At 37.7% G+C, this 26,419-nt stretch overlaps 1 protein-coding gene across 1 annotated transcript; it reads right to left on the bottom strand.

Moving 5' to 3' along the window:
- Positions 1 to 1,753: 1,753 nt before the first annotated feature.
- ppp2r5eb (protein phosphatase 2, regulatory subunit B', epsilon isoform b) lies at positions 1,754 to 22,069 on the bottom strand. The gene is made up of 14 exons (XM_056760880.1): positions 21,735 to 22,069; positions 19,008 to 19,168; positions 9,513 to 9,709; positions 8,419 to 8,520; positions 7,783 to 7,875; positions 7,543 to 7,673; positions 7,378 to 7,437; positions 6,868 to 6,976; positions 6,701 to 6,754; positions 5,677 to 5,727; positions 5,414 to 5,533; positions 3,474 to 3,601; positions 3,258 to 3,359; positions 1,754 to 3,164 (listed from the first exon to the last, which is right to left on the bottom strand). The coding sequence occupies exons 2-14, from the start codon at positions 19,162 to 19,164 to the stop codon at positions 3,065 to 3,067; spliced, it is 1,404 nt and encodes a 467-aa protein (XP_056616858.1). The 5' UTR covers positions 19,165 to 19,168; positions 21,735 to 22,069; the 3' UTR covers positions 1,754 to 3,064.
- Positions 22,070 to 26,419: the final 4,350 nt, after the last annotated feature.

Genomic DNA, 26,419 nt, shown 5'->3' with positions numbered 1-26,419 from the left:
GTTTGCTCCTGAATTCATTGGATTTGAAGCTACATTTGAAGTGAGGAACTTTTAATTTAACATGACAATGTTCTTATATTAATCTAGATTATGGAAAGAAATCTTATATGCGTATACAAACTTGTTCATATTTCATCAATGTGTCTAATGGAAATGACTAAGACTATTTTCAGTATTTTCCAAGAATACCTAACATCCATTATTTAAGTGGCATGTTATTATAGTAAAAATAAAATCATATAATATTCATTTCTATGAAATCAAAGCACATTTTCGAAATAGAAGTTGATTGTTTGGGCAAATATTGCATGAATGAATATACAGAGAGACAAATCACTGTACTGTAACAGTCTCTTCTGCAGAAAAAAGATATCCTTAAAGTGATAGTTCACCCAAAAATGAAAATTCTGTCCTTATTTACTCACCTTCTCGTCATTTCAAACCTTTATGACTTTTTTAAAATATCCTTTGTGTTCTGTGGAAGAAAGTTGGTAACCGAACAGCACTGGCCCCCGTTCACTTCTACTGTATGGATATAAAACCATTGCGAGTGAATAGGGGCCAGTTAAAATTCTTCAAAATATCATCTGTGTTCTGTGGAAGAAAGAAAGGCATATAGGTTTGAAATGATTCAAACACTCACTATAAAAAATAAAACTTGAATTAATATTGGATCAATAGGTTAATGACCTATTCCATTTATGAGTAGGCCATACTTATACATATGACATCCGCTGTCACAGGATGCAGGACAATCTTCCTAGCAAAACTTTACATTGGGGGATTATTTTGCCTGTGAAAGAGACTGATTATGTTGTTTCCAGCTAAAGCAAGCAGTCAGACAAATTTTCAAACCCTTTTCTCCTCTCTACAAGTATTTGACAAGTAAATGCTAAGACTGAGAAAATAAAGCCTGCCTATCACTTAAATACTGTACATATATGCCTGGAACGCCATATATACATTATATACATTAACGCCCCTGCCAAATCCTCAACCCAGAGTGACCTGCATTAAAAGACTACATGCACATAGTAGATAATACACCCAAGGTTCATAAAAGCAACTATTTTAAACAGTAAAATTAAATTCACCTGTAAAGTTTCAATTATAAGCTCTGCTGCCCTTTGCTGGTAACATTTGTTACTGCTGACTAAAGGGCTCTAGAGAGAACTGAAAGCATTTAAACAAAGATCAAGTTCACGAATTCATGACAGTTCATTAAAGTAACCTTTTTCAATTCATGAACAATGGTTTTGATTAATTTATGAATCAAAGTTAAACTGATTATGTTGGTGTTTTTTTCTAGAACCTTCACATCCCGTTTTCATTGACTTTCATTAAATGGATAAAGAATGGACAGGATATAAAATAACTCACCTTTTAGAATCACATGAGGGTGAGTAAACAGTGTTGACATTCGTGTCTACCTGTTTAAAGGGATACTTCACCCAAAAATTAACATTCGGTCATCTTTAGGGAAAACAAATACTACGGGATGAGATGCGTTTGGTTACTAGCATTCTACCAAATATCTTCTTTCGCGTTTAGCAGAATAAATAAATTTAAACAGGTTTAGAACAATCTGAGAACGAGTAAATGATGACAGAATTTTTTAATTTTTCCATGAACTATCCCTTTAAGCAAACTGATCCAACAAATTTGGTGTTTATTGAACCCTTATGCAGTCACCCGCTCATGCACACCAAAAATAAGGCACGAAGTGAATTTCATCTATATCACAAAACAGGTTTAATTTAATATCTCTTTATTTTTTAAAATAATTAAACATTTGTATTTCTCCGACCCTTTTTTTTACTTTTGTAACTGTTGATGTCTGGGATCTTAAGCACAGTTTCATTCTGACAAAGCTCACCACAGAATCAGTCCTCCACAATCCCAGAATTCCCCTCTCACTCCCTCCCCCATCCCCCCAATCAGCAACTAAGTAAAAAAGGAAGAGAGAACAAATTCCACTTGGTCAAAACAAATCCAATTCCAGACAAAAAATAAACCCGAAACAAATTAGAAGTGAAACCCGAGAAAGAAAGAAAACTAAATCCCAAGAGGCTGTGTTCAATCTTTCCTCGTTATATACTGGATTCTCCTAAAGAAAAATACGCTATAGGTTCTACTAGATACAGAGTATCAAAGTACTGCATTCAGATACAGCATACAGGTACTTAACACTGTAAGAAACTCCCTCGCACACTCCGAGGCAGAATGTGCGTGTGAACGTGCAGTTCCATTTCTCGTGACAAGCATCTCCGGCTTGGCGCTGGAATTCTGGATACCTCCTCAGATGTGTGTGTGTGTGTATGCGTCACTGGTACCAGTACCGGACTGGCGCTAGAGTCCAAATGCGTGAACTAGGCGGCACCTTTGGACAGAAAAAGAATGAAAAGGGAAAACGCATGGGCGTGTCAGAGCTGGTGTGTAATCATGTTTCTGTGTCCCCTTCCTCTTCTCTGCAGGTAACTGCGTAGTGTCCCTATTGAGAAGTCTGCAATCCAGACCTGCTGCATTTATCCAGATCTTAACAGATGATCCATTGCACTGGGGTCAAAGGTCAAGAACATTTTTGTTTCAATACAGGACATCCATGTTGCAAGAAAGGGAGGTATAGGAGAGGGGCGTGAAAAGAGAGAGAGAGAGAATTGGGCTGGTGTTGTTCTGTAAGGATGGGTGAGGTATGTCAGATTGGCGGGCTGAGATTCTCCGTTTGGTTGTTGATTTCATTCATTCGTTCATTCCTCCACAGTAGTGGTTCGATTCAGTCCTACTGTCCGTTTAAAGTCCTTCCCCCTCCAGTGTGGTTTTCCTTTTTTTGCTCGTTTTCTTTTTTTAACTGTGTTTTCTAGTCACGTTCTTATTACGGCATAATATTTTAACGGGGGAAATAAAGGAGATAAAATAAAGTTATTTACAGTGCTTTTGAAATAATGAGACTGACGAGGTGAATCTACAGTAAAGTAAGTCGCACAAATACAGAAAGGAAAATAAAGGCCAACGTTCCGAGCGTGTGGTGGAGGCGTTGGGAAAGCGTTCAGGAGGAGGCGCGTCGTTAAGTGGGAATAATTCCGTCGCTTTGGAAGCTTCTCTTCAACTCCAAGTCCTCGAGCCTCTTCCACAACTCCTCTCTCTCCTTCTCTTTCTTCTTCTCCCTGATGATGTGCAATGAAAACAGATAAGACTCGGAATGTATGTTTGTTCAATATAAACGCATACACGTTTTCCACGACAATAAGGATTCTTACCTCTGACGATCTGATTTGTAAGTGGATGTGAGTTCATCAAACAAAGTGCTGTTCATTTCCATGAAGGCTTTCAGAACATTATAGACTAAAGCTACTATGGCCCTGAGAGCAAAAACAAGGATCATTTCCATCATCATCACACAAGAACATTCAATTCAGATTCCAACATACACTGGAGATTGTATATTTGTGAGAATTATCTGATGTTTGACTCACGGGTTCCAGTGCTCTTTTGAGATCCGGTAGAGGCTTGTGAACATTATGGGAAGAATCACGTTGGAGTTTTCCTCTATCAGACTCATAATGTACTCATTGTTCCAGTAGTACAGAGCTCTCTCGGCCACCTGTACACACATACACAAGTATCACACCTGCGACTTCATATACGTACAGTGAGGGAAATATTTATTTGATCCCTTCCTGATTTTGTAAGTTTGCCTGTCTATCATTTTTATGGTTAGCTTATTTTAATTGAAAGAGACAGAATATTTAAAAAAATCAGGGGGAAAATGTTATATAAAGGTTATAAATTGATTTGCATTTCAGTCAGTGAAATAAGTATTTGATCCCCTAGAAAAAAAAAACTTTTTACTTGCTGAAGAAACCCTTGGCAAGCACAGAGGAAAAACATTTCAGATAGTTGGTCACCAGGTTTTCACATGTGTCAGGATACATTTGTCCACTCCTCTGTCAATCTTTAAGGTTTCTTGGCTGTCGCTCAGCAAATTGGAGTTTTAGTCTCCTTCACAGATTTTCTATAGGACTAGGGTCTAGAGACTGGCTAGGACATTAATGCACTTCTCCTTAAGCCACTCTTTGTTTGTCTTGGCAATATATTTCTAGTCTGCCATGTTAAAGGCACATCCATGACCCATCTTCAGTGAATAAGTTAAGGGATGGTGGTGAGATGGTGGTCTAGTGGGCTAAACCACTGAACTGGTAAATCAAAGGTTGCTGGTTCGATCCCAGCAGCCACCACCAGTGTGTCCTTGAGCAAGACGCTTTACTCCACGTTGCTCCAGGGGGATTGTCCCTGTAATAAGTGCACTGTAAGTCGCTTTGGATAAAAGCGTCTGCCAAATGACTAAATGTAAATGTAAATGTCTAAATGTAAGGGAAGAAAGTTCTCGTCCAAGATTTTACAGTACACTGGCCCGTCCCTCACCCCCTCAATGCGGTGAAGTCATCCTGTGCCCGTAGCAGAGATAAAAAGCCCTAAAGCATAATGTTTCCAACATTGTGCTTCTCTGTAGGGATGGTGTTCTTGGGGTCATAGTCAGCATTTCTCTCCTTACAAACACAGGAGTCAATGTTTTGGTCTCACAGCAGCAATTTTCCTTGTCAAACTTCAGACGAGCCAGATGGACCTTCTTTGGCAGGAGGACCTTGCGGGTGCTTCAGAATTTCAATCTTTTGTGGCATAGCGTGTTACCAATGGTTTGCTCGCTAACTGTGATCCCAAATGTCTTGAAATCATTTACAAGCTTCTTCCATATAGTTCTGGGCTGATCTTTAACCTGTCTCATGATCATCTTTACTCCATTGGGGAAATCTTGCAGGGAGCTCCAGAACAAGGGCATTTGATAGTTATTTTGTATTTCTTCTATTTCCTAATAATCGCACCAACAGTTGTATCCTCCTCACTTAGCGTCTGTCTGTAGCCTATTCAAGGTTTGTGCAGGTCTACAATCTTGTCCCTGACATCCTTTGAAATCTATTTGGTCTGGACCATGGTGGTGGAGAGGTTGGAACGGAAGATACAGATTCTGTTGGCAGGCATCTTTTATATACATAACAAGCTGATTTAGGAGTACTTTCTTAAAGTGATGGGACTAATCTGTGCTCAATATAGGCACATAAGTAATCTGTGGAGCCAGAATTCTTGCTAGTTGGTAGGGGTTCAAATACTTATTTCACTGAATGAAATGCAAATCAATTTATAACATTTACATAAAATTAGATTACATTTTCTGTCTCTATCAGTTAAAATAAACCTACCTTAAAAATGATAGACCTTTCATTTCTTTGTAAGCAGGCAAACTTACAAAATCAGCAGGGGATCAAATAAATATTTCCCTCACTGTATATCCAATATATCATTTAATATCCTGATTAATATTTAATTTACTGTCAGATCACACTGGGTTCACACAGACCTGAAAATGTGGGCTTGAGACACATCTGGAGATCTGTTTGAAGAGGTGTTCCTGGATCTTCACAAACTGTGTGGGCTCAATCACATCCAAAATCTCCTCCAGCTCTCCCAGGTACATGACCTACACGCATATCAATGCAGACATCAGTCGTGTGAATCAGAGTTGGACACAAAAGATACCACAGGAGCCCTCATCAGTGGCTCTATTGTCCTGAAATCATGACTGATCAACCTCATGCTGAGATCTCAAAAACTCTAGCTCACCTCTTTCTGACTACAGGTTTTCGGCCAGAATTTCAGCAGACCTCTGATGACCTGTTACAAACAAGAAAACCATCAGAAACTGTGAGACTGGAGGAAAGAGAAGCGGAATATATGAAAGGCGGTTAATGTAAAGACCTTGATACTTTATCTAACAAAAAAATGGAAAACCCAAAAAGGACTTGACAGTAGGGGTTGCACAAACTAATTGACAGTAATGTTCTGCTGCAATATTTAAAGCTTGATATCGACAAGTCGCAGGTCATGTGATTTTTTCGACACTGTACCTTTAAGAAGACGGCTGAATGTTCCAAGGACAATGTGTCTCGTTTTCGCCTGCGACATTCACAATTTGTTCTGACACCGCAAAAGCTCACAGGTAAAGCCTTACGTTCAGTGTGCTATCTTCTACACGCTGATCTTTTAATATTATAGGAATTTTTTGTACTTGTTCCCCATTTAATAAAACATGAAAGAAACAAGATAAATAAATAAAAATCTCTTTCTATTGGCTGTTGTCTCACTCCTTTTGTAAGTCCACTATGATATAGCGTCTGCTGCATTAGGATAATAAATGTATTGACTGTTCTAAAGTCAGAGGCAGACACAAACAAACAACACATTTCTCTGTTGTTTCATGTATTAGTGCACATGACCCTATCAGTTGATTTGTTATAAATGTCAGGGAAGTTTGGTCTGTACACATGCTTCTGATCTGAAGCAACGTTAGGCTGCAGTAGAGATCCACCTGCTGTTCTTTCACTGCATAGTCCAGCTACCACCGACCTTGCGCTTTAAAATAGTTTTATTTTATTTTAGTTGTTCTTGTGCAACCATATATTTAGAGGCTATTTTGTGCAAATCCTGCCATTCACCCATCAGATCTTGTTGCAAAACATTCCCTAGCCCTTATTTTATTTACTAATGACATCATCGACCAGTCAACATAACTTTATCAATAATACTTGACTTAAAAACAAGAAGGCCGTTCAACCCCTACTTGATAGAGAAAATTTATAGTGCTTACCGGTTCTGTCAATGCAGGATCTTTCTCTAGGAACTGTACAATACAATAGGCCAGCTGCAAAAACAACACAAACAAACAGGTCAAACCAACACTTCACTGTACATACAGATGAAAAACATCCAGAAGTCAAGACCATGGGAAACACGCATGCGAACATGGGGCAGTACCTGTGCGTGGAAAAGTGAGAGGCTCTTGACGGTGTGAAGAGGAATCAAAACTTTCACCAGAAACTGTTTGTGTTCAGCCTTCAGTGGCAGAGCGAAGCCATTGATGATGCTGAGAGGACAAAACAGAGCTAATGTTCACCATTTTGGCATAGCTTGGATTTAAACTGATCTTTCTCTTTCTCATCCCCATGCTTTTATTGCTTGGAGAAGAACCGCATAAACACTCTTTAAATAGTTTCTTTTAGATTTTGTCAAAAAGGAGTCATTGTGGGTTTGCAACACAATGAGGATGATACAATAACACTTTCCTTATAGCTTGAACTAAACCTTGAAAACTTCAGATACTTACATAATCAAGATAACTTCATATATCCTCTCTATAGGAAACTCCAATTATGCAGTTATGGTAATTAACTGCAATTATGTAATTGGCATATTTGTGTGAATGACACAAACTTGCACTGAAACATTCTTAAAATAACAAACAACTCAAGCAGCACAAAAACTCACCTGCCCAAAATCTCCAACAATTCTGCCACCCCATTGAAGTGCTCAGTTTCATAAACAAAACTAAAAAGAGAGAGAGAGAGAGAGAGAAAGAGTGAGTGAACATACTGATTGCACGAATAAATATTATGTAAACCAGTCATTTAGATCATGTGTAAGATGTCTCACCGTAGAAAAATATTATTTATCTGTTTTCGTATAAAAGCTCTCAGGCCCAGGAATTTGCCGTAGATTCTGTGTAAGACTGTCTTCAGGTAATCTCTCTCCCTTGGGTCTTCGCTGTCAAACAACTCTAGAAGCTATCAGGAAAACATACAAAAAGAGCAGAAATCAAGAAAACACAGAGATGAACAAACACAAGGAAGAGAATGAGGAATAAATAACCCTTAGTACGCAATGCCGCCTCACCTGTAAGACAAATTTCTGATCTATGTACTTTTTTGCAATGCTGGGTTGAAACTCCTGACTCTCCAAAAAACGAATGAAGAACTCGTACACCAGCTGAAAAAGAGAGATAGAAAATAGAAGGGTATGTTATTTAGTCATTTAAACATCTGTTCTTAAAACATGTATTATTAAAGCAGAGAAGGGGACGGTTAAACTGGGTCAAATGTCACGGTTCAGTTAAGGTTAAAAGACACACCCTGACTATCATCAGGGGTCGTCTGCATTGTAAAAACAGGATTGAAAAGACAGGAATACATATTTGGATCATTGTTTTTAGGTTATCGTGTTTGTTGCTCGGAATAGGTCACGAAACCAGGGATTACTAACGAAACGAACGAAAGAGGAGTTTTACCAGGAAGATTCTCCTTGAGATATGCATCTCATTTCTAAAGGAGTCCTGGAGGCATACAGCGAGTACACACACACACAGAGCGGGTCAGAAAGAGTGTATGTAGAAACACACAAACATGCAGAAACAATGACAGACTGCAGCTCTACATTAGGAGAGAGGGACCCGAAATGAATATCAGCATTTGAGCACGCAAGCAAAGAAAGAAAAATCACGCTTTTGACTTTATTCTAAACCACCTCACACACCTGTAAATGTGGCCACGAGGCTTCTAGAGTCGGTTCATCCTCCTCTGGGTCAAACTCATTACTGTCACTGGGAGGAAGAGTTCGGAATATATTATAGGACACCTGAAGAAAGAAAGAGATTCACAACATTTTCTGATTTTTTTTCCAGTTGATACATGACAAAACATTGATGATAGATCAAAATCCATTTCACATTTAAAATGTGAACAAGCCTTGAATAAACATGTAATCATCCATTAGCGTTAAATTTAATACAGATCCCATTATAGTTATCGTTTGATGTTGTGAACGGGGCATAAGACTACATGCACTTCTAAAACAACAGATACTAGGGGTATAACAATATTATCGATATTATGTTATCGCATTCGTAATAGCAAAATTGTCTCAATATTATCGTGGTAACATAACACTATGAAACGATAGGTAGTCCGGGCCTAAGATAAAGAAAGTTAGAAAAAATTATAGATGTCACCATTGTCAAAGTCCATCGAGTACAATTATTTTATTTAATAAAAGGGATGTTTCAGTAATTTGACCATACTCATTGTAGTAGAGTAGGCGGGGCGAGACCGTGGTTCGAGTCCGGTGAGTAATTGTGAATGAGCGCCAGCTGTGCGCACACCGGGCTCGAATCACGTAGGAGATTGGGAGCATATAAAAGGAACGAGCGACCGGACCGTCGGAGAGAGAGGACCGGGCCCGAACTTGTGTTTATATTTGTACTTATGTTCTAGTGTTTTGTATTTATGTTTTGTTCGCCGGCGGTCGGCCGTGAGGGGCCGCCGGCTGATATTATTTATATTAAACGTTTAAATGTTTGCCGGTTCCCGCCTCCTTCCTTCCCTTTTATGGAGATTTCTACACTCATATTATAACTTATACCTCTAAGCAACAGTTATGATATGGAGGATAATAAAAAGAGGATGCTTATGGCTCGTTTCCAAACCATCAATTGTCATTTTAAATATCGTACAGTGGTCTTTATTCCGAGATATTATCGGTCAGTGAGATTTTAATATTGTTACATCCTTAATAGATACCCACCGACATGTAACCGCTTACGTTGGTGATTTGACAGTGCGTAAACTCACCATTTTCACAACCTCTGGGTAGGCCTGTTCCGTGAGGTATCCTCTGCTGACCGTGACATAATCCACCAGCTCATTGAGGGTCGAGCGCTTGTATTCTTTCATCTTCAGGTCTGACAGAGTGTCCATGAAATCAAAAACCGCACAACACTGCTGAAGCTTCTTCAGGAACAACTCCGGCTGCTCCTGAGCAGAGACGTCTGTGCACAAACACGTACAAGAAGGACTAAATTAATATCACAAAAACTTCACACGTATTAACTCAGAATTGTGTGTTCATAAAAGCACTTACATTGAACCGGACTACCTAAATTCAGGATGCATTTCCATACAATGCCAAATCAATCTGACTTAAGAGAATAGCTGATAGTGAGATGCATTTAGGGAAATTGTGAACAGTTTTTTTCTATTTTAATGTATGGAGGAGAGATCTGACGGCATGAAAATCAGAGATCAGCGGTCAATCTGAACTATAAAAAATATGTGTTTTACATTCCTTTTCAGTGTTGATCATCTTAAACACGTCAGAACACATACATACACAAGGCATATATACATATATTTGTCTAAACTTTGATTATAGACTGTTTCATCAAACGTGTGCACGCCTGACCCCCAGTTAACCCCGGTTTGTGTTTGGCTAGTGTCTAATAACATTGCTATTGATATTTTATTTAATATATGTTAATATCAATTTGTATTATTATTTAACTGTATAATAATTGTAATAAATAAACAAACCATATGTTCATTTTATTCAATAAACCAATTGTTGAATGGGTTACATTTACACAAACCGTATGGTACATTGACATCTAGCCGTTGAGCTTGGTATCGGAGTCTAAATTTGAAACATTGGAGTGTAAAGATTAGCCAAGTAACGGTTCTTCTCGGTTTCTTTTGATTGTTATCAGAAATAATCTATAGGCAATCTTTTGTTTGTGAATGTGTACTGAAAGTTCAATTGGGGTAACAAGAGAGCCCATGCGAGTTTTATTTGATATGGAATTTATGAAACACATATGAATTTCTAATGTCTTAATTCATATGTGTGAATCGTATCCCGAGTTCTGTATCGTTAAAAGCATCACAATGTGAGCTGAGTGAATCGTTACATCCCTAGTTGCAAACCACAGCGATATGCACATTTGCAATTTTACAATAATTCTGATATATACTGCAGTCATAATAACTAATGTTACTAGCCATAAAGCTATGATAAAAAATCATGTTTGGGTCTCTAATATTTAAAAAGCACATGACTCCTCCTGACACCTGTCAAATACACAAATCTGAAACGCTAAACACAACCCTGTAATAGAGTGTTTCACATTTGGGCACCACAGACTGTTACAAAAAAACTGTACTATGATATTGCAGACAAGAGCGAGATGCAGAACCTCCCACTTAAACCGAACACCTAAATGTACACAACACAAACCACAAACAGCTAAAAACACAGAAAGACAGTGGATAACAAAGTCAAGATTGACTTTGAATAGCCACAGCAAACTCATTCAGACTAGCTCTAATTCTGACCTCTAATCACATCATCACTCAACAAAAAAACAATACAAATACTGAACTTCACCCGAAACTTGATTAACTTCAGACACTCACCATCATTTTGGCGTAATCGATTGAATCATTTGCTGTTGTTTTCCATTTGTGTCTACAATGAATTCCTATTGCATTCAATCTATTAGTCCAAGGAACTTGAATTGTTTAAACAGAAAGTATAAAAGGTTATAAACAGCAGCAGGTCTGAAGCCAAAGGGTTCTTCAGAGAGACATTGAATGGTTTGGGGAAATGGATCTCCAGTAAGCAGCAACACATTCATATTCAGTGACGGCATGTGCTGCTTTACAACACACACACAACATGTACACGATAACATACGCACAAACACAGTTAAAAAAATTCCGTGGGGAAAAACCCCTCTTCGGAGGAATGGTGGTCTTGGATTACTCCGCGAAAGTAAGCTATGCGAGTGTGTGTGTAAAAGAAGAGAGTACTGATCACAGAAGTGTATAAAGTTGTGTGTCTTGTCTAAGTTACTTAAGCACAGCATGTGCAAAGTGTGTGTATGTGTGAAAGAGAGAGAGTTGTTCTGACAGGTGGGATCAGCAGGTGACTTTCACAGATCCAGAAACTGGGAAAGAAATGTACTGCATGTATCTAATGCATAAACAAACAACTTGCCCACTGACAACCACACATACAAATCAACTGTATATTAACTACAAAGCAAACTTAATACCGGTTGTCACCGTTTCAGTAAAATTTCAGACAGTATAGCCAACCATTTTGATGTTCTTTTATCTAAAAAGATTTCAGTGTCAAGAAGAAACCCAAGTAGACAGAAATGTCAAGAATCGGTCCGATTTAAGATGGAATTTGAGTCTTGAAAAAAATGCATCAAATAAAGCAGCATGTTGCACTGCATGTTCAGATTTGGATGCAGTCAGAAATAATAATGCCACAACAATGCAACCCAGTTCATGCTGCACTGTAAACAATGCACAATTTAAAGAGAATACAACAATTCATGTCCACTTCAGCATGTAAAGCAGCTTTGCATACAATTCATGCACACATTCAAAAAATGTATACATTTAACCCTATGCAGGTCACAAACACAAACGTTTTCAATACAGTTCCTAAGCACAAATTCTGAACACGGTGATCTCCAAAAGAGGGAAGTCATGTTGTGTGTGCTCAAACTGACATGTCTGAATGTTTTGCACCAGAGTTAATTTAGCTTTATTAATATTTTAAATTAGCTTTTCTTTTACATTTTTGTGTTAATTTAAGTTAGGTTTCAGCAATTTTGGTATATGCTTTTATCATTTATAATTTATTGTTTTTTTTTTTTATGTTGCTATATAAGATTAATTCATTTTTATTTTAGTTTTCTATTTAGCTTTATTGTTATAATTTTACTGCTTTAAACTTACTTCAGTTTATTTTTCAGGCAACATTTCAAGTTTTCTTTGAGTTACTTTTCTCCTATCATTTTTAGGTCAATATTTGATTTGATTTCAATGATCATTTTAGTTAACTAAAATAACCTCTTTCTGCACCTGAGAATAAAAACACCTCATTGTTTGAAATTATTTCTAACAAACAAGAGCTGGGCAAACAGAACCTACAAATCCGAATAAAGACATTTGAGCCAGCAACCTGCTGGACCAAAATCCTCACCATACAGCAAAAACAATAAAAGATGGAGAACTAGAGAAAGAACAACAAAATATTATGCCACACCATATCTTCATCATCACTCACTTCAACAAGCCTTTTTCCAGATTTCTTTCTTCAATCTCAATCAATCCAGGGAAGTTGGTGACCAAAATTCATTGATTCATCGATTCATAACTCATTGATTCGCAAATGTATGTATGTGTGTACAGTGCAGAGAGCTGTAACTCCAGAGAGAAACACATGAGATCAGATGTCAGAGCGCCGAGCTGAGCCCACGGAAACTCGGATGGGCTCTGCGTCCAAAGTTCTATTTTTGCCCTCCTCGTTTTAAACTCTCCAGCTCACAAGGTCAGAACATGAGGAGGAGGGGCTTGAAGATGGGATAGGAGAGAAGATGATTTGTCAGTGCGTTTGGTGAAAAAACTAACACTGAGTGCCCCTCTGGTGGACAAATCCGGAACTTTATATGGACACAGATTTTTGCTAACTTTTGCCTTTGTCCTGCATAATGAGAGCAACTGGTGTGATGTGATTTGCAATAAGTACACATAAACCCAAAGCATTAACTTCAATTTCTTATGTAAAAAATAGTAGAGTAAAAAGTATGTAGAATACCGATATAGACGGTTTTAGCCCATTTATTGTCAAATGTCTGTCTCGTCAGGAAACAGTTATGTTTCCACAGCACCATCTAACGGCCACTGAGACACATGTCAGTTTGATACTTCTATTCAAAGAGTGCATAAGAACCCACAGGACATTATAATGAAATGATTTATAAAAACTCCTGCTGTAATCTGACTTGGAAAAGGTAAACTGTAAACAAACAAAAATGATAGAATACAATAAACACAGACAATGAATGCGTCAAAAAAAGAAAAGAAGTTAACATTTTTCTTAAAGCATGTATGTACAATGCATTATATAGAGTTATTAAAGGGTAAAATGGATTATAAATCTTCATAATGTGTGTAGTAAGGCATTATATGTAGTTGTAAAGAATTATAACCAATTTAAAATGTGTAGTGTTATAATGTATTGCATTATTGTTATAATGTATTAACTGCAATACTGTATTACAATGCTTTAAAACTACTTTTATAATGCATTATCATACATGCTTTACAGAAAGTGTTACCGAAAAGAAAGTCCTTTTATCATTTACAGTCATTCCAAACCTGTATGACTTTTATTCTGCAGAACACAAAATAAGATACTTTGAAGGGTGCTGATAACCACAAAACAATAGACAGCATTGATTTCCATCGCATACACACAAAACCGAAACAAGACATTTCTCAGGATATAATTTTGCCGTTTCACAAAAGAAAGAGCCATGTACATGTTTTAAAGCGGTAATATGGTGCAAATACGTGTTTTTTTGTGTCTTTTGTATGTTATAAGTTGCCCATGCATGTAATACACACGTAAAATTGCAAAAATGTAAGTGTTGGAAAAAAGAGGTATTCCTTCTAAAAGCGAATGCTCACCCAGACCTGCCTGAAACGCCTCGTGTAAGCGCACCCCCACAAATCTATGTCAGTTTGTGGTATGATTTGACTAAGGCCGCCAAAATGTATACGGGTAAGGTATACAGTAAGGTGGGTGTACCTGTCAGTACAATTGCTTTGGAACCTGATGTTTCAAATATGGTAAGAGTCGTTACATTTCCATCACACGCTTGCACTATTCGACCAATCACTACGCACTGGTTAACAGGCCAATCATAGTACACCTCGCTGTTCAGAGCGATGAGCTTTGTAAAAAATGTGTGCATTTCAGAGAGGCGGGTCAGAGAGGAAATACAACATGCACGGTATGTGGAAAATACAGTGTTTTTGAGCCTTACATCTTGTATACACATTGCATTATATCTAAAACAAACGATAATATTAGTTTTAGCCGTGTCATATGACCCCTTTAATGACAAATATTTATCCTTCGAATTATGCCAAACTCTAGAATACTGGGAAAACTGTGGAGTGGGGTACAGCCTTCAGACATTGTTGTGGATAACTACCACTTAAGCTACCATGTACCTCATGTGTACTGAAACAGGGCTTTAATTAGCCCATCATATCTGTCACTCCCACACCCATCTTTCTGACCTTTGAGTGACCCCGGCAGGGGGGGGGGGGGTGCTTTGAAGACTGCGGGGTACATCCTTCCCATAATCCTTATTGTGCATTCTGCAGGGGACAAAGGTCAATGCTAACGAGGCAAAGCATTTTCACTTCATCACACCTGTTCCCTCTGTTGGTTCATGAGCGATGAAGCGTGTTTTTGAATCAGTGACTGGAACAGATCCATCTGAATCAATAACTTTATCTGACTTAACAGCCAGTTTTACAAGCTGAATGACAACAATAGCAGACTGTACTTTTGCAAATTTGCCTAGTCAGTTGCATGCCTGAAAAATTTCTAGACTGATTAAATCAGATTTAAACCTATGTAAATCAAGCTGGTTTCTGATTTGTGTGAGCCCAATCTGATGTGTTGTTCAGATGACGTTAACATAGCATGTGGTTCAGTTCTAACTGCTATGTAGAACAGAGGGACACATTACTAAGGTGTCTCAAAGCACATTTTAAAATGCTCGAATATTATTTTCTCAAAACGCATATTAATGGTGTCACGGTTAAAAAAAAATGTATGAGACACAACATACAGTGAGAGCAATAATAGTTGATCGCCTGCTGGTTTTGTAAATTTGCCTGCTTACAAAGAAATTAAGTGTCTATTATTTTTATGGTAGGTTTATTTTAACTGATAGAAACCGAATATCAACCAAAACCATATTTACCAGGTAACAATTTTTATATAAAGGTTACAAATTGATTTGCCTTTTAATCAGTGAAATAAGTATTTGATCCTCTACCAAATACCTCAGATTACTTATGTGCCTATATTGACTCAAGATTAGTCCTGTCACTTTAAGAAACCTTGTTATGTATATAAAAGATGCCTGCCAACAGAATCTGTATCTTCCTTTCCAACCTCTCCACCACCATGGTCCAGACCAAATAGATTTCAAAGGATGTCAGGGACAAGATTGTAGACCTGCACAAACCATGAATAGGCTACAGACAGACGCTTGTGGTGAGGTGGAGACAACTGTTGGTGCGATTATTTGGAAATGGAAGAAATACAGAATAACTATCAAATGCCCTTTGTCTGGAGCACCATGCAAGATTTCCCCAATGGGGTAAAGATGATAATGAGATCAGCTCAGAACTACACAGAAGAAGCTTGTTAAGATTTCAAGACAGTTTGGACCTCAGTTAGCAAGCAAACCATTGGTAACGCTATGCCACAATAGATTGAAATCCTGAAGCACCCGCAAGGTCCTCCTGCCCATGGAGGCCTGCCTGGCTCGTCTGAAGTTTGACAATGAACATCAAAATGATTCAGAAAAGGCTTTGGAGAAAGTGCTGCAAGACAAAAATGTACTCCTGTTTTTGGAGGGAGAGAAATGCTGACTATTACACAGGGAACACCATCCTTACAGAGAAGCACAATGGGGGAAACATTATGCTCTAGGGCATTTTCTCTGCTACAGGATGACTTCAACGCATTGAGGGGCTGAGGGATGGGCCCATGTACTGTAAAATCTTTGACTGGATCACTGAAGATGGGTCATGCATGTGCCTTTAACATGGCAGACTAGAAACATATTGCCAAGACAAACAAAGAGTGGCTTAAGGAGAAGTGCATTAATGTCCTAGCCAGTCTCTAGACCCTAGTCCTATAGAAAATCTGTGAACTCCAATTTGCTGAGCGACAGCCAAGAAACCTTAAAGATTGACAGAGGAGTGGACAAATGTATCCTGACACATGTGAAAACCTGGTGACCAACTATCAGAAATGTTTATTTCCCTCACTGTATTAGGCAAATGTCAATCTGAACAATCCCTAAAGATGATGAACTTTGATTTAAAGGAGTGTTTCAACAATGTTTCATTCTGACTTCTTTACAATGCTAAACATGCTTATCAAAAAATTAGTTGGAGGTATGATGTAGTATTTCTGTGCTCGATAGATTCCCTTAAGGCTTGTATATGTTTCGGAACGTTTTTCGAACATTACATTTCCTTACGTAACAACTTCTCTTAGTTCCTTATTGGACAATTCTTCCGGAAAAGCACGCCAACGCATCAACCAGCAAGGGCAGGAGAAAGAGCACACCCATCAATGTTCTTTGGTTCGCAAAATTCAGCTGTTTGTTTGTTCACTGAATTTCAATGAGGAATGTTATATAAATGTGTATATTATGCTGGATTTGCAGATCGTTTCAATCGTGATTATTGGTGCGGTCACAAAGATGCCGGACATGAACCCCATATGTCTTTGTTATGTTGGCAATCGTTGCTTGCATGCATAAGGTAAACAACACAAACCTATAGTGAATCCACAGTTATGCAGGGATAATGCGAGGATGTATTGTGTGCTTGTGCTTAAGTTCCACCCCCCGCACGCGTAGTCGCGTACAGGAGGCCATTTGTTTTCGGAAATAATCGTACAGCTGTATCTGTCTTTTACAAATGTTATCAAACTAAAGACTCTTAAATGATACAAAGTATGCATTTACTACTCTATAGGTACTCAAGATTAATTTGAGATTGGCAAAAACTGCGTGGCATATCTGCATTAAACTTTCACAATGCAAACTGTCTAACAAGCACGCTAAAGCATCACTTACACAAATATATAAACAAACGTATAATTGTTATTGCATAAACTGCAAAACAAGAGTTGTGACGCATCCAAAGATTCAACGCCTTTGGCAACACAGTGTTGCCTTGTAAGCACACTCTCTGCACTGTTCTTTGATGAGTGAATGATTGTATTTTGCATTCATTTATGATGAGAGGTGAACCGACAAAGCCTCTGTGGGAGGGCAGTAGCCTGGACAACAGCCAATCAGACGCACTTTAAAAATACTAAATCAACCTGTATGACTGCTCTGCACACTCACAAGGAGTAAAAGGTTATTTGGTCAAAACAAAACAGTTTGTTGGAAGTCTATTTAAAACTACATTTACAGCAGACAACAAAATTAGCTCTGCATCACTTCAAAAGTTATTTCTGCGTTTGTTGAATGAACAAGTTGAGTTTCAAAGATTGCGTGAAGAACTCAAGAAGGAAGGCATTGTTTATATATGTCTAAGAACAAAGGCAAGAAGGAAGATAAACCGAGTCGGACTACTGGACAAATGCAAGGCACATGACTGAATCCACACAAGCACATTTTTGCTCTTTCTCTCAAACAGTGCACTAATACAATCTCTTCAGGCATATGGCCAGCTGACACAAAACTCTATGTCTCAGCTCTGATGCACTCATATCTGTCTGTGTAAGATGCCTGACAGCAGGTAATCTTCAAAGAAACCTAATTTCCTTTTTTGCCTGCAAACACAAGCACTAAAAGTCGTAGAAGCTGAGGCACAGTGTGCTTTTGGACATGTTGCACTTGCTAATTGCACTTCTGGTTAGACCAAAACTACATTTCGTTACACTGTACTTGTATATGTGTAATGACAATAAAGTTGAATCTAATCTAATCTAATGTTGGCTTCTAGGATCCCAGGACATGCACCGAACCCGCACACCATACTTTCCTGTCTACTGTCTTTCAACTATCCTATAAAAAGAGTCCAACTTAACAGGATTTTAGTTTGTGTCTCCTTAAACAACATAGAGTGATTCATTAAACTAGGATGCTAACGGCATATAATTTATAATCTACGTTATTTGCATCACATTCATTGGGATTTCAAAATTAATAATAATAGATCTGGACAATAATTGTGTATCCTTAAAAGTCAAATTCCTTAACAGCACACTGTTAGTTGTCATTCTAGACAAGCACAGACAAGTTGAGATTTACACTAAAGCTTTGCTAGACATTTCACAATCTTACAGCGTAACTTTATAAAACTATGATCCCTTGCACTCTGAACAGATGCCCTGTTTGGAATTGTATACTAAAATTATCTTAGAAAACTGCCGTTACCAATAATAATGTATAATGAGCATTGTTTACAAATGTTCTGCATGCATGAAAGAATAAAGGCTACATTTGCCACAATGGGAAGTATATAATCGTTTACATTTACTGAAATGTAACAACACGTACTACTGATGCTGTTTGAATCATGATTTCATTCAACTCGTATCAAATACAGGGGTTACAAAAGACTAGTTAAAAAAAGTGTTGAAACACCACTAAATAAATAAATGAATAGTGGTTCTGAGACTGTTTAGATGTGTGCGAGTGTGTGTTAAAGTGTCACCTTTGAGCAGGGGAAGAGGTGTGAGCTCAATTGGTTTGCCCTGAGAGCGGAACTGTGAGGAACTCTGAGAACGCTTCTGCTTGGCCTTTCGGACAGACTTCCGGGAAAATCCGTCTACTTTATCCACTGATGGAGGAGTGGTGGCTGCGGAGGACATAGCCCTGAATAAAGAAAACGGAAACATTTCGATATTCGTCACACAAAATTATTACTGCAAGAAAATATTTGCAAATTTAAACAGAAAATGCAATCAATTAATAAACTGCTATAGTCATTTCAACAGAGCTTAAAGGCGGTGTGTCCGATTTCCAAATTACGCTTGTTTAGACAAAGTCGGGACGAGTACCAAAACAACCTTGTAGCCAATCAGCAGTAAGGTGCACAGTTCACAGGATGGACGTTAGTCGAGCAGAGCGCTGATGAAAGCGAAAGATGGGGATGGTCTGTTTTGGTTATTTGAACATGAACAATGGCTATGAGAAATCGGACATCCCACCTTTAATGCAATGGTATAAAATAAAAATCTAGGCATTTATGTATAAGTGACAGAACTGGGAACTCTGAAAAGTATCATCAATTTAATAATCAATCAAGCTTTACGTTTATGCATTTGGCAGATGCTTTTATCCATAGCGACTTACATTGCATTTTACTATACATTTATATCTGAGCATGTGCAATCCATGGGATCGAACGCATGACGGTGGAGTTGCTGGCACAATGCTCTAACCACTGAGCTACATGAAAGCTTCAAAAATAAATTACTTTGCTCGAATGGGATATGATGTGCGGAAAATAGCAGGACACAGTCTGTTAACTTGTATTCCACAAACCTACAGGTTTCTGCTCGAGTTTCATCAATGGTATAATTACAGAAGATACTCACATACACCTGTCATGACTTCTGCATGAGAAATCAGTTGAGCTTGAGACACAAAAGTAAATGTGAGAGGGGACTTACATTAACTTAATTAAACTAACCCCTCTGGTAAGTTAAATACTGCTTGAAAAACTGGTTTTGATCTAAACTACTGCTTGAGGTGCGACAGCCAGCCAGTGAACAAAAAAAATCAACTCATGTTCTTAATAGGATGGTCCAACTGCCTGCATTTTAATCCGAACATTCAGAACACATTGATTTTGATTTCCAAGACATTTACGTTGGCAGCATCTCACGTCTTTGATGTCAGCTAATGATAACATCCCATTATGCTGCACTGTGTGGCATGAACAAACAATGGCATCTTTTTTCCAAGCCAAATGACAGGCCTCACAGTATCACTACCTGTAAAAGAAGAAACTCTCTAATATCCAAAATCAACGAACTTAACATAAATAACAACTCCACACAGAGCACTGACTGAAACAAGCACTCATTGTGGTTCGGTCCCTGAGAATATCTCTAACGAAAAAAAACAAATCTGACGAAACCTGTTAAGAACTTTATATTTCAACACAGTTTGGTGAAACAGGTGTTATTCCTTATTTCTAACAGATATGATTGGTCAAAACAATACATTTATATAAACAATAGTATTACAATCTATGGAATTTATGAAAAATAGAATTTGTAAGAAACTTTGCGATATTGCACCCTTCCAGACTTAGGAAAGCTGTGCATTTGGTCAACTTGTATCTGTGCACACAATTTCTTCTGAAAAAAAAAACAATATTCTACTTCAACGTTGAGATCACAGAAATAGTGATAGAAATATATTGGGCTTCAGATCAATTTTATACATTAATTTAGTCACAGAAATAAATACATCTCGAAACTGATTATAATTATTGCTGACAGAACTTTCTTCTGTCCTATAGGGCAAATAAAATAACACCCCGTCGTAATACTACAAAACTACTATCACAACCTGTATCAAACAGTAACCTTCTCAAAGACCAAACCAAAATCTACATCTAAACAAGAGAAACACTAAGCAAATTTAAGAAATCTGGACTTATCTTTGATATCTGTGCCATATATAGTATATGCAACAATCCAGCTTATCTGTTTAGTGACCTGCATGTATACAGATGCCTCAGGCTTTAATCACAAGTGACCATACACACAGTAACTAAAATAAAGAAACCATTCAAGTCCAACCATGCATTCAAAACAAAATTTAACTGATAACATGGCACTTATCTCAACTAGGTGATCATGACTCTACCATTAGGTTTTTAATACCATATACCATATAGCACCAGTCTGGCTTGCATGCATGTCGTGTTATTGTTGGTGATGAGATCTCCAGTGCCTAACAGCTGGGCAGATGAAGTGAACTAGACCATGGAAACGGGGCACAAAGTCACAATGCCACTTAGCCGATGCAAGAAGTCGGCAAAAGCAGCTAGAGATGCAGGTTTATGATAATTTATGATGTTTGATCTACCTTAACACAAACATATATAAATATATATATAAACCAGAACCAGTTGATAGACTATTAGATCTGCATCCCAAAACCACACCAACAAAAACAACAGATGAAGATTAAGCATTCTTCATAAACTTTCCCTGATCCACCCTTGCAATTTTTGTTTTACAGATCGACGTGTCAAATGTGTTTTAGTAACATTATTTCCCCCCACTTTATCTACACGTACTTGTATATGATGCTTTCGATCCAAATCTCATTTTAAGGGCTAACGTTACGCTGTTAAATCTGAACCATCAACGCGAGCCGGATGCAAACTTGAGCTGCAAAAACCTTTAAATATTCAACTTACCTTGATGTTTTCGATGTGAGGACCTGGTTTGAGTGTTACTAAGCGTCTTTCCTCCTTCAAAGCCTCTCGAAGCAGCAGGAAAAGAAAAAGAAAGACACAAAATCTGTTTTGGCCTTAAAAACTGCCAAACCCACAGCAATAATCCCATCAAACACTCAAATTTCCGACGATAGAAAAATATCCAGTTGAAATATAATCATTCCCGGGTGTTTCTTTATATCCACACGCTAAGATTATATGGTGTTTTTATCCAGAAAATATAATTTATTAGGAAAAATCTGCCCTTTTTCTCACTATTGTCAATACCGCTGGGCTAGGTCCATGGCACACATAACACGGACGCGCTCTAGCCTGCTGGGCCGGGTTCGGGCCTACAGCGACACGCCATTGGCTGGTTTGAAGATTCCTAAAGACACGATTGGGTAATGTTTATGTCAATCACCAAGAAAAGGGGCGGACAACCTCCGAGGCTTCTCAACAGATGAATAGAGAAGTTAGGTTGAGGTGTGTGCGAACAGGAAAGAGTCGCCTTACTACTATTATATCTCATTTATATATTTCCAGAACATACTTTACATTTAACATTAATAATACATAAATCGGACTTATTTGTCCTCTAGTAATGCTAAAAGCCACTGTTCTCTCAAAAGCAGTCTATTTTAAACAAATCTATTGTTAAAAGCTAATTATGGTATAAATAAAACTGAAGCCACTTGTTTTCCGCCATTGATAACTGAAAATGTATTGACAATAGTGGGCATTTTCGGAGGGGGTAGAAAAGGAAATACTTCCTCGTTTTAGGAATGAAGTTAAACCTGTGTTACCATGACCCAACCCTTATGAGGAGCGACTCATTCCGATGACGAGCAGACATGGTAGGCTATGACATATCAACAGCACATCATACGTGCATAGTAATATGTTATGCTTTACGTTTGGCTGCGGATTCATCTGCACAACAGGAAATGTGTGTGCACGCGCCCGCACCCACGTCACGGGGGCGCAGACGTACGTCTGTATACGCAAAAAGAAGGCTCAGCACGGTTTAATTTATTTTTAGTTTAAAATGGTTTGTTAATTTATTTTGAAATGGTTTGTTCATTCGTGTACTTGATTCTTAAAATAGTTTATAATTTTTTTTTATTAAATGGATGAATAATAGACTTGCACATTTCTGGATTTTGGACAGGGTAATGAAAAATCAACTATATTCTGTAACGTTAATTATTGTTGTCTTCTTTTTAAAATACATCAGATTTCAGAGACATCTGAGGTTTATTTTTTTGTTTATTTATTTTCCATGAATACAAATGACAGTTTCTCACTTTCTATCCTTTCCTGTTCCAGATGGCAAATGCCAAATTCTCATCCAGTTCAACATTTAGGATTGTTGAATGTTTCTGAGGATGAGGAAGTTTCTGTTCGCTGGGTAATGAACAAATAGTCTATTTTCCATCCTGTTGTGTTTGGGGTTTACATTTAGACTCACCAGGTCCTGCATGACAGCAGAAAGTCCAATGTGATCTCATTATCTCTGCTTACACTGTGTGATCTCAGAAACAAACAAAAAAATCAAACACCTTGAAGAATGTACAATCTGGCTGACAAACACTGTATGTTTAAGGGCTCACGTTTGTATACTCCAACAATAACTTCTATTAATGAGATTCAACTTCCCATTCCTCATCTGCTTTCCCAGAATGTAAAATTATATGGCGTTAGAAGAGTTGTGTAAATAAAAACAAAATGATTCACAAATAAATGTAGAGAGTTTGACAAACATTTAATTTTCATAAATAAATAGAATGGGATCAATGACTAATATATTTTTGACCTTTCTTCGTAGCTTTGTATTGATAGGAAAGTCAAAAACTTCAGAAGTTTTTTCTTACCTACAGACACCTTTTTAATGACTCCAATAGTGACAATTGTTTTTGGGAGGACAAGAGCCTGTATTTATAATATAAAAGTTGTTTTATAAAAATACATCTGAATAGGAGAGAGGGGAAAATGACCAAAAGCCAGGGCTCGAGGTTGGGTCGCCCGTTCTGCTACACAACATGTCCACTGGACCACTGGCGATTATAACAGTCAGAAATTTAACTCCCTAGCAGTAACATCCTCAGAAAGCCCTGTATGGAAGGAAACATATTTATAAACAAAAATTAAACTGATAGCCATAATATAAAAAATATATATAATGTCACAACATATTATTCAGGACACAGGCTTCACCTAAAGCTGTAAGATTCCTCGGAGGATGCATTAAAGGGTAGGAAGGATTCCAGTTTTTGTTCCACTTCTTGTGTTCAGAGATACCTGATTATAAAACAACTAGCAAATTAGAAGATATATGCATAATATGGACTGTACCTCTCATCATTTGTCATGATTATTTGAATGTAATTGTAATCTGGAATCCCAATAAAACAAATTCAAAGCTTTAGTTTGATTCCAATTTATTTCTTATACTTTAAAGAAGTTCGATCCTGTTTTAAGTTTTGATGTTTGAATTTGAGCCTGAAAAGGGTCTTTTCCAGAATTGTCTAGGGGTGGGCAAACTTTTTACCTCAAGGGCCACATCACATTTTCGCCTCCATGTTAAGGCTCTTTTTTATTTATTCCAAACTGGAATTGATAACAAATGGATTGTATGGACATGCAATTCCTCCTAAACCTGTGTTTAATAAACACTTTTCTATTGAAAAGGGGGCAAAACATTTGCACATTGTCATAAGACACATTATGATAATCATTTACAGTATAGAGTATCATTTATATTCTTGAATTTTTTTTAAATAGTCCTCTATTTCAGGGCTGTTCAATTAATCCCAAGGGGCCACGTGAGAACTGGGACTGTAGTGGAAGGGTGAACCAAAAGGCTAAACTGAATTCTGCTCCATACGGAGTTTACGGCTTTTAAAATGCAGTAAATATCTGATCTGATATATCTTTTAATTTTCTTTTAAAGAAAAACCCAGCCACTAATACTTTTCTGCACCTCTATCCTTTGTGCACATCACTAGGCATTGCAAACAGCTCTCAATTTAATTTATAACTGTCGTGAGCCATATTTACAATTATTCTGGTTCTTGAATCTGATTGGCTGAGAGCCATGCCATATTTCGCCAAGTATCACTACAGGAACTATATATATAGATCTATGACGGGAACCATTTCACAATCTGTGTTATTCCTCCATTTAGCTAAATCGGATGACGTTATGAGAAGTGAAAGTAAAAGCAGTCTCTCTTAGCATTTCTCACCAAGAATGACCAATTGCAGAAAATCAGAACAACACGTCACAGCCGAATCTCTTTCTCATAGTAAACCCTAAAACCAAAGCTCAAAACACCTGTCCGGCCTGGTGATTTAATAAATTATTTTTATATATAACCCAGTATAACCCAACCTTTAGGTTTAAGGGTTGGGGGAGGGGTTAGTCCTGTTTTGTTAGCATAAATTGGCAGAACACCTGATGAAATCGCTTTGGGGGCCGGATGTGGCCCGCGGGCCGTAGTTTGTCCACCTCTGGCCAGCTGCATCAGCTGAGCATAAGTTACAAATTAGCCTAGTTTTCACTTAAACGGGGACTAAGTTACAATTTACGCACTACTAAATAATTTTGAGGTGCACCATTTAACTTAGTTGAAGCGTAATGTTACGTATAAACTAAATATTTAAGGAAGCCTCCCATTGGGAGTAATTGTAGGAATACATTGGCAGACTCACTGAACTAACTGAATAAGCTCTCGTTTCACTCGACATTCTTCAATGATTTACACACATGATAATGCTGACATTTACAGTCACTTACCTTTTAAAATACAGAACAGTATGTGATGACATTTAACAACATTTAGCGTTATATATGAGAGTGTTGTGCACGGCAAAAAAAAGCTTATTTTTATTTCATTAGCGGTTGGCAGTTGCATGTCATTTCTTATTGCTTTAATTAGGCTGTATTGTTTTTAAAAATTTACATTTATGCATTTGGCAAACGCTTTTATCCAAAGCGACTTACATTACATAAACCTATACATTTATACTTAGGTATGTGCAATCCCCTGGGATTGAACCCACAACTTTGTGATGTTAACGGAATGCTCTTACCACTGAGCTACAGGAAAGCTAAACAGCTTTTGTTTTTTAATCTTGTGAAATATTATACCCAAAAAATTATTCATACAGTGGATTGATCAACTTTGTGACCAAATTATTCAGACACTTTGACCTGACCTTGTTTTGCTTAAGTGTTTTTTTTTCTTCTCTAATTGCCAATGCGACCTCTCTACACTACAGTCTGAAGAAAATTAAGCATTGTTTGCACTAAGTTGGTATTTTCTAATTGTGTACTAAAATTTATCAGGTGGCCGCAATTCAGCCTAATCCATTGCATGCCTTTCTATCAAAGTTATCTGACATTATCAAGATGAATATCTTGAATATATTTTCACTGTGCTGATCAGGCACTGTGGCATGATTTCTTCTTTGAGGGATGGACTTCGGTTCAGAGTTGCCACTTTAATCAGGAGTGGTTTCTTACGTGTTACTGTTTGTTCATTCTTTTCGGGTGATCTTACTTGTTTTATCGCCCAGATCGGATTTTTTTCTACTGTGCTGATCGGGCACCAAGACACGATTTCTTCTTCAGGGGATGGACTTCGGTTCAGAGTGGCCACTTT

Source organism: Triplophysa dalaica, chromosome 11 (genome assembly GCF_015846415.1).
Source record: "Triplophysa dalaica isolate WHDGS20190420 chromosome 11, ASM1584641v1, whole genome shotgun sequence".
Taxonomy (NCBI): Eukaryota; Metazoa; Chordata; class Actinopteri; order Cypriniformes; family Nemacheilidae; genus Triplophysa; species Triplophysa dalaica.
This window is presented reverse-complemented; position numbering and strand designations above follow the sequence as displayed.

Excerpts from the sequence above, each read along its gene's own strand:
- ppp2r5eb (XM_056760880.1), bottom strand. The coding sequence starts at position 19,164 with ATGTCCTCCGCAGCCACCACTCCTCCATCAGTGGATAAAGTAGACGGA. Across the intron at positions 6,977-7,377 it reads TTGTTGGAGATTTTGGGCAG|CATCATCAATGGCTTCGCTC; the intron begins GTGAGTTTTTGT and ends TTGTCCTCTCAG. Across the intron at positions 6,755-6,867 it reads TCTCACTTTTCCACGCACAG|CTGGCCTATTGTATTGTACA; the intron begins GTACTGCCCCAT and ends TTGTTTTTGCAG.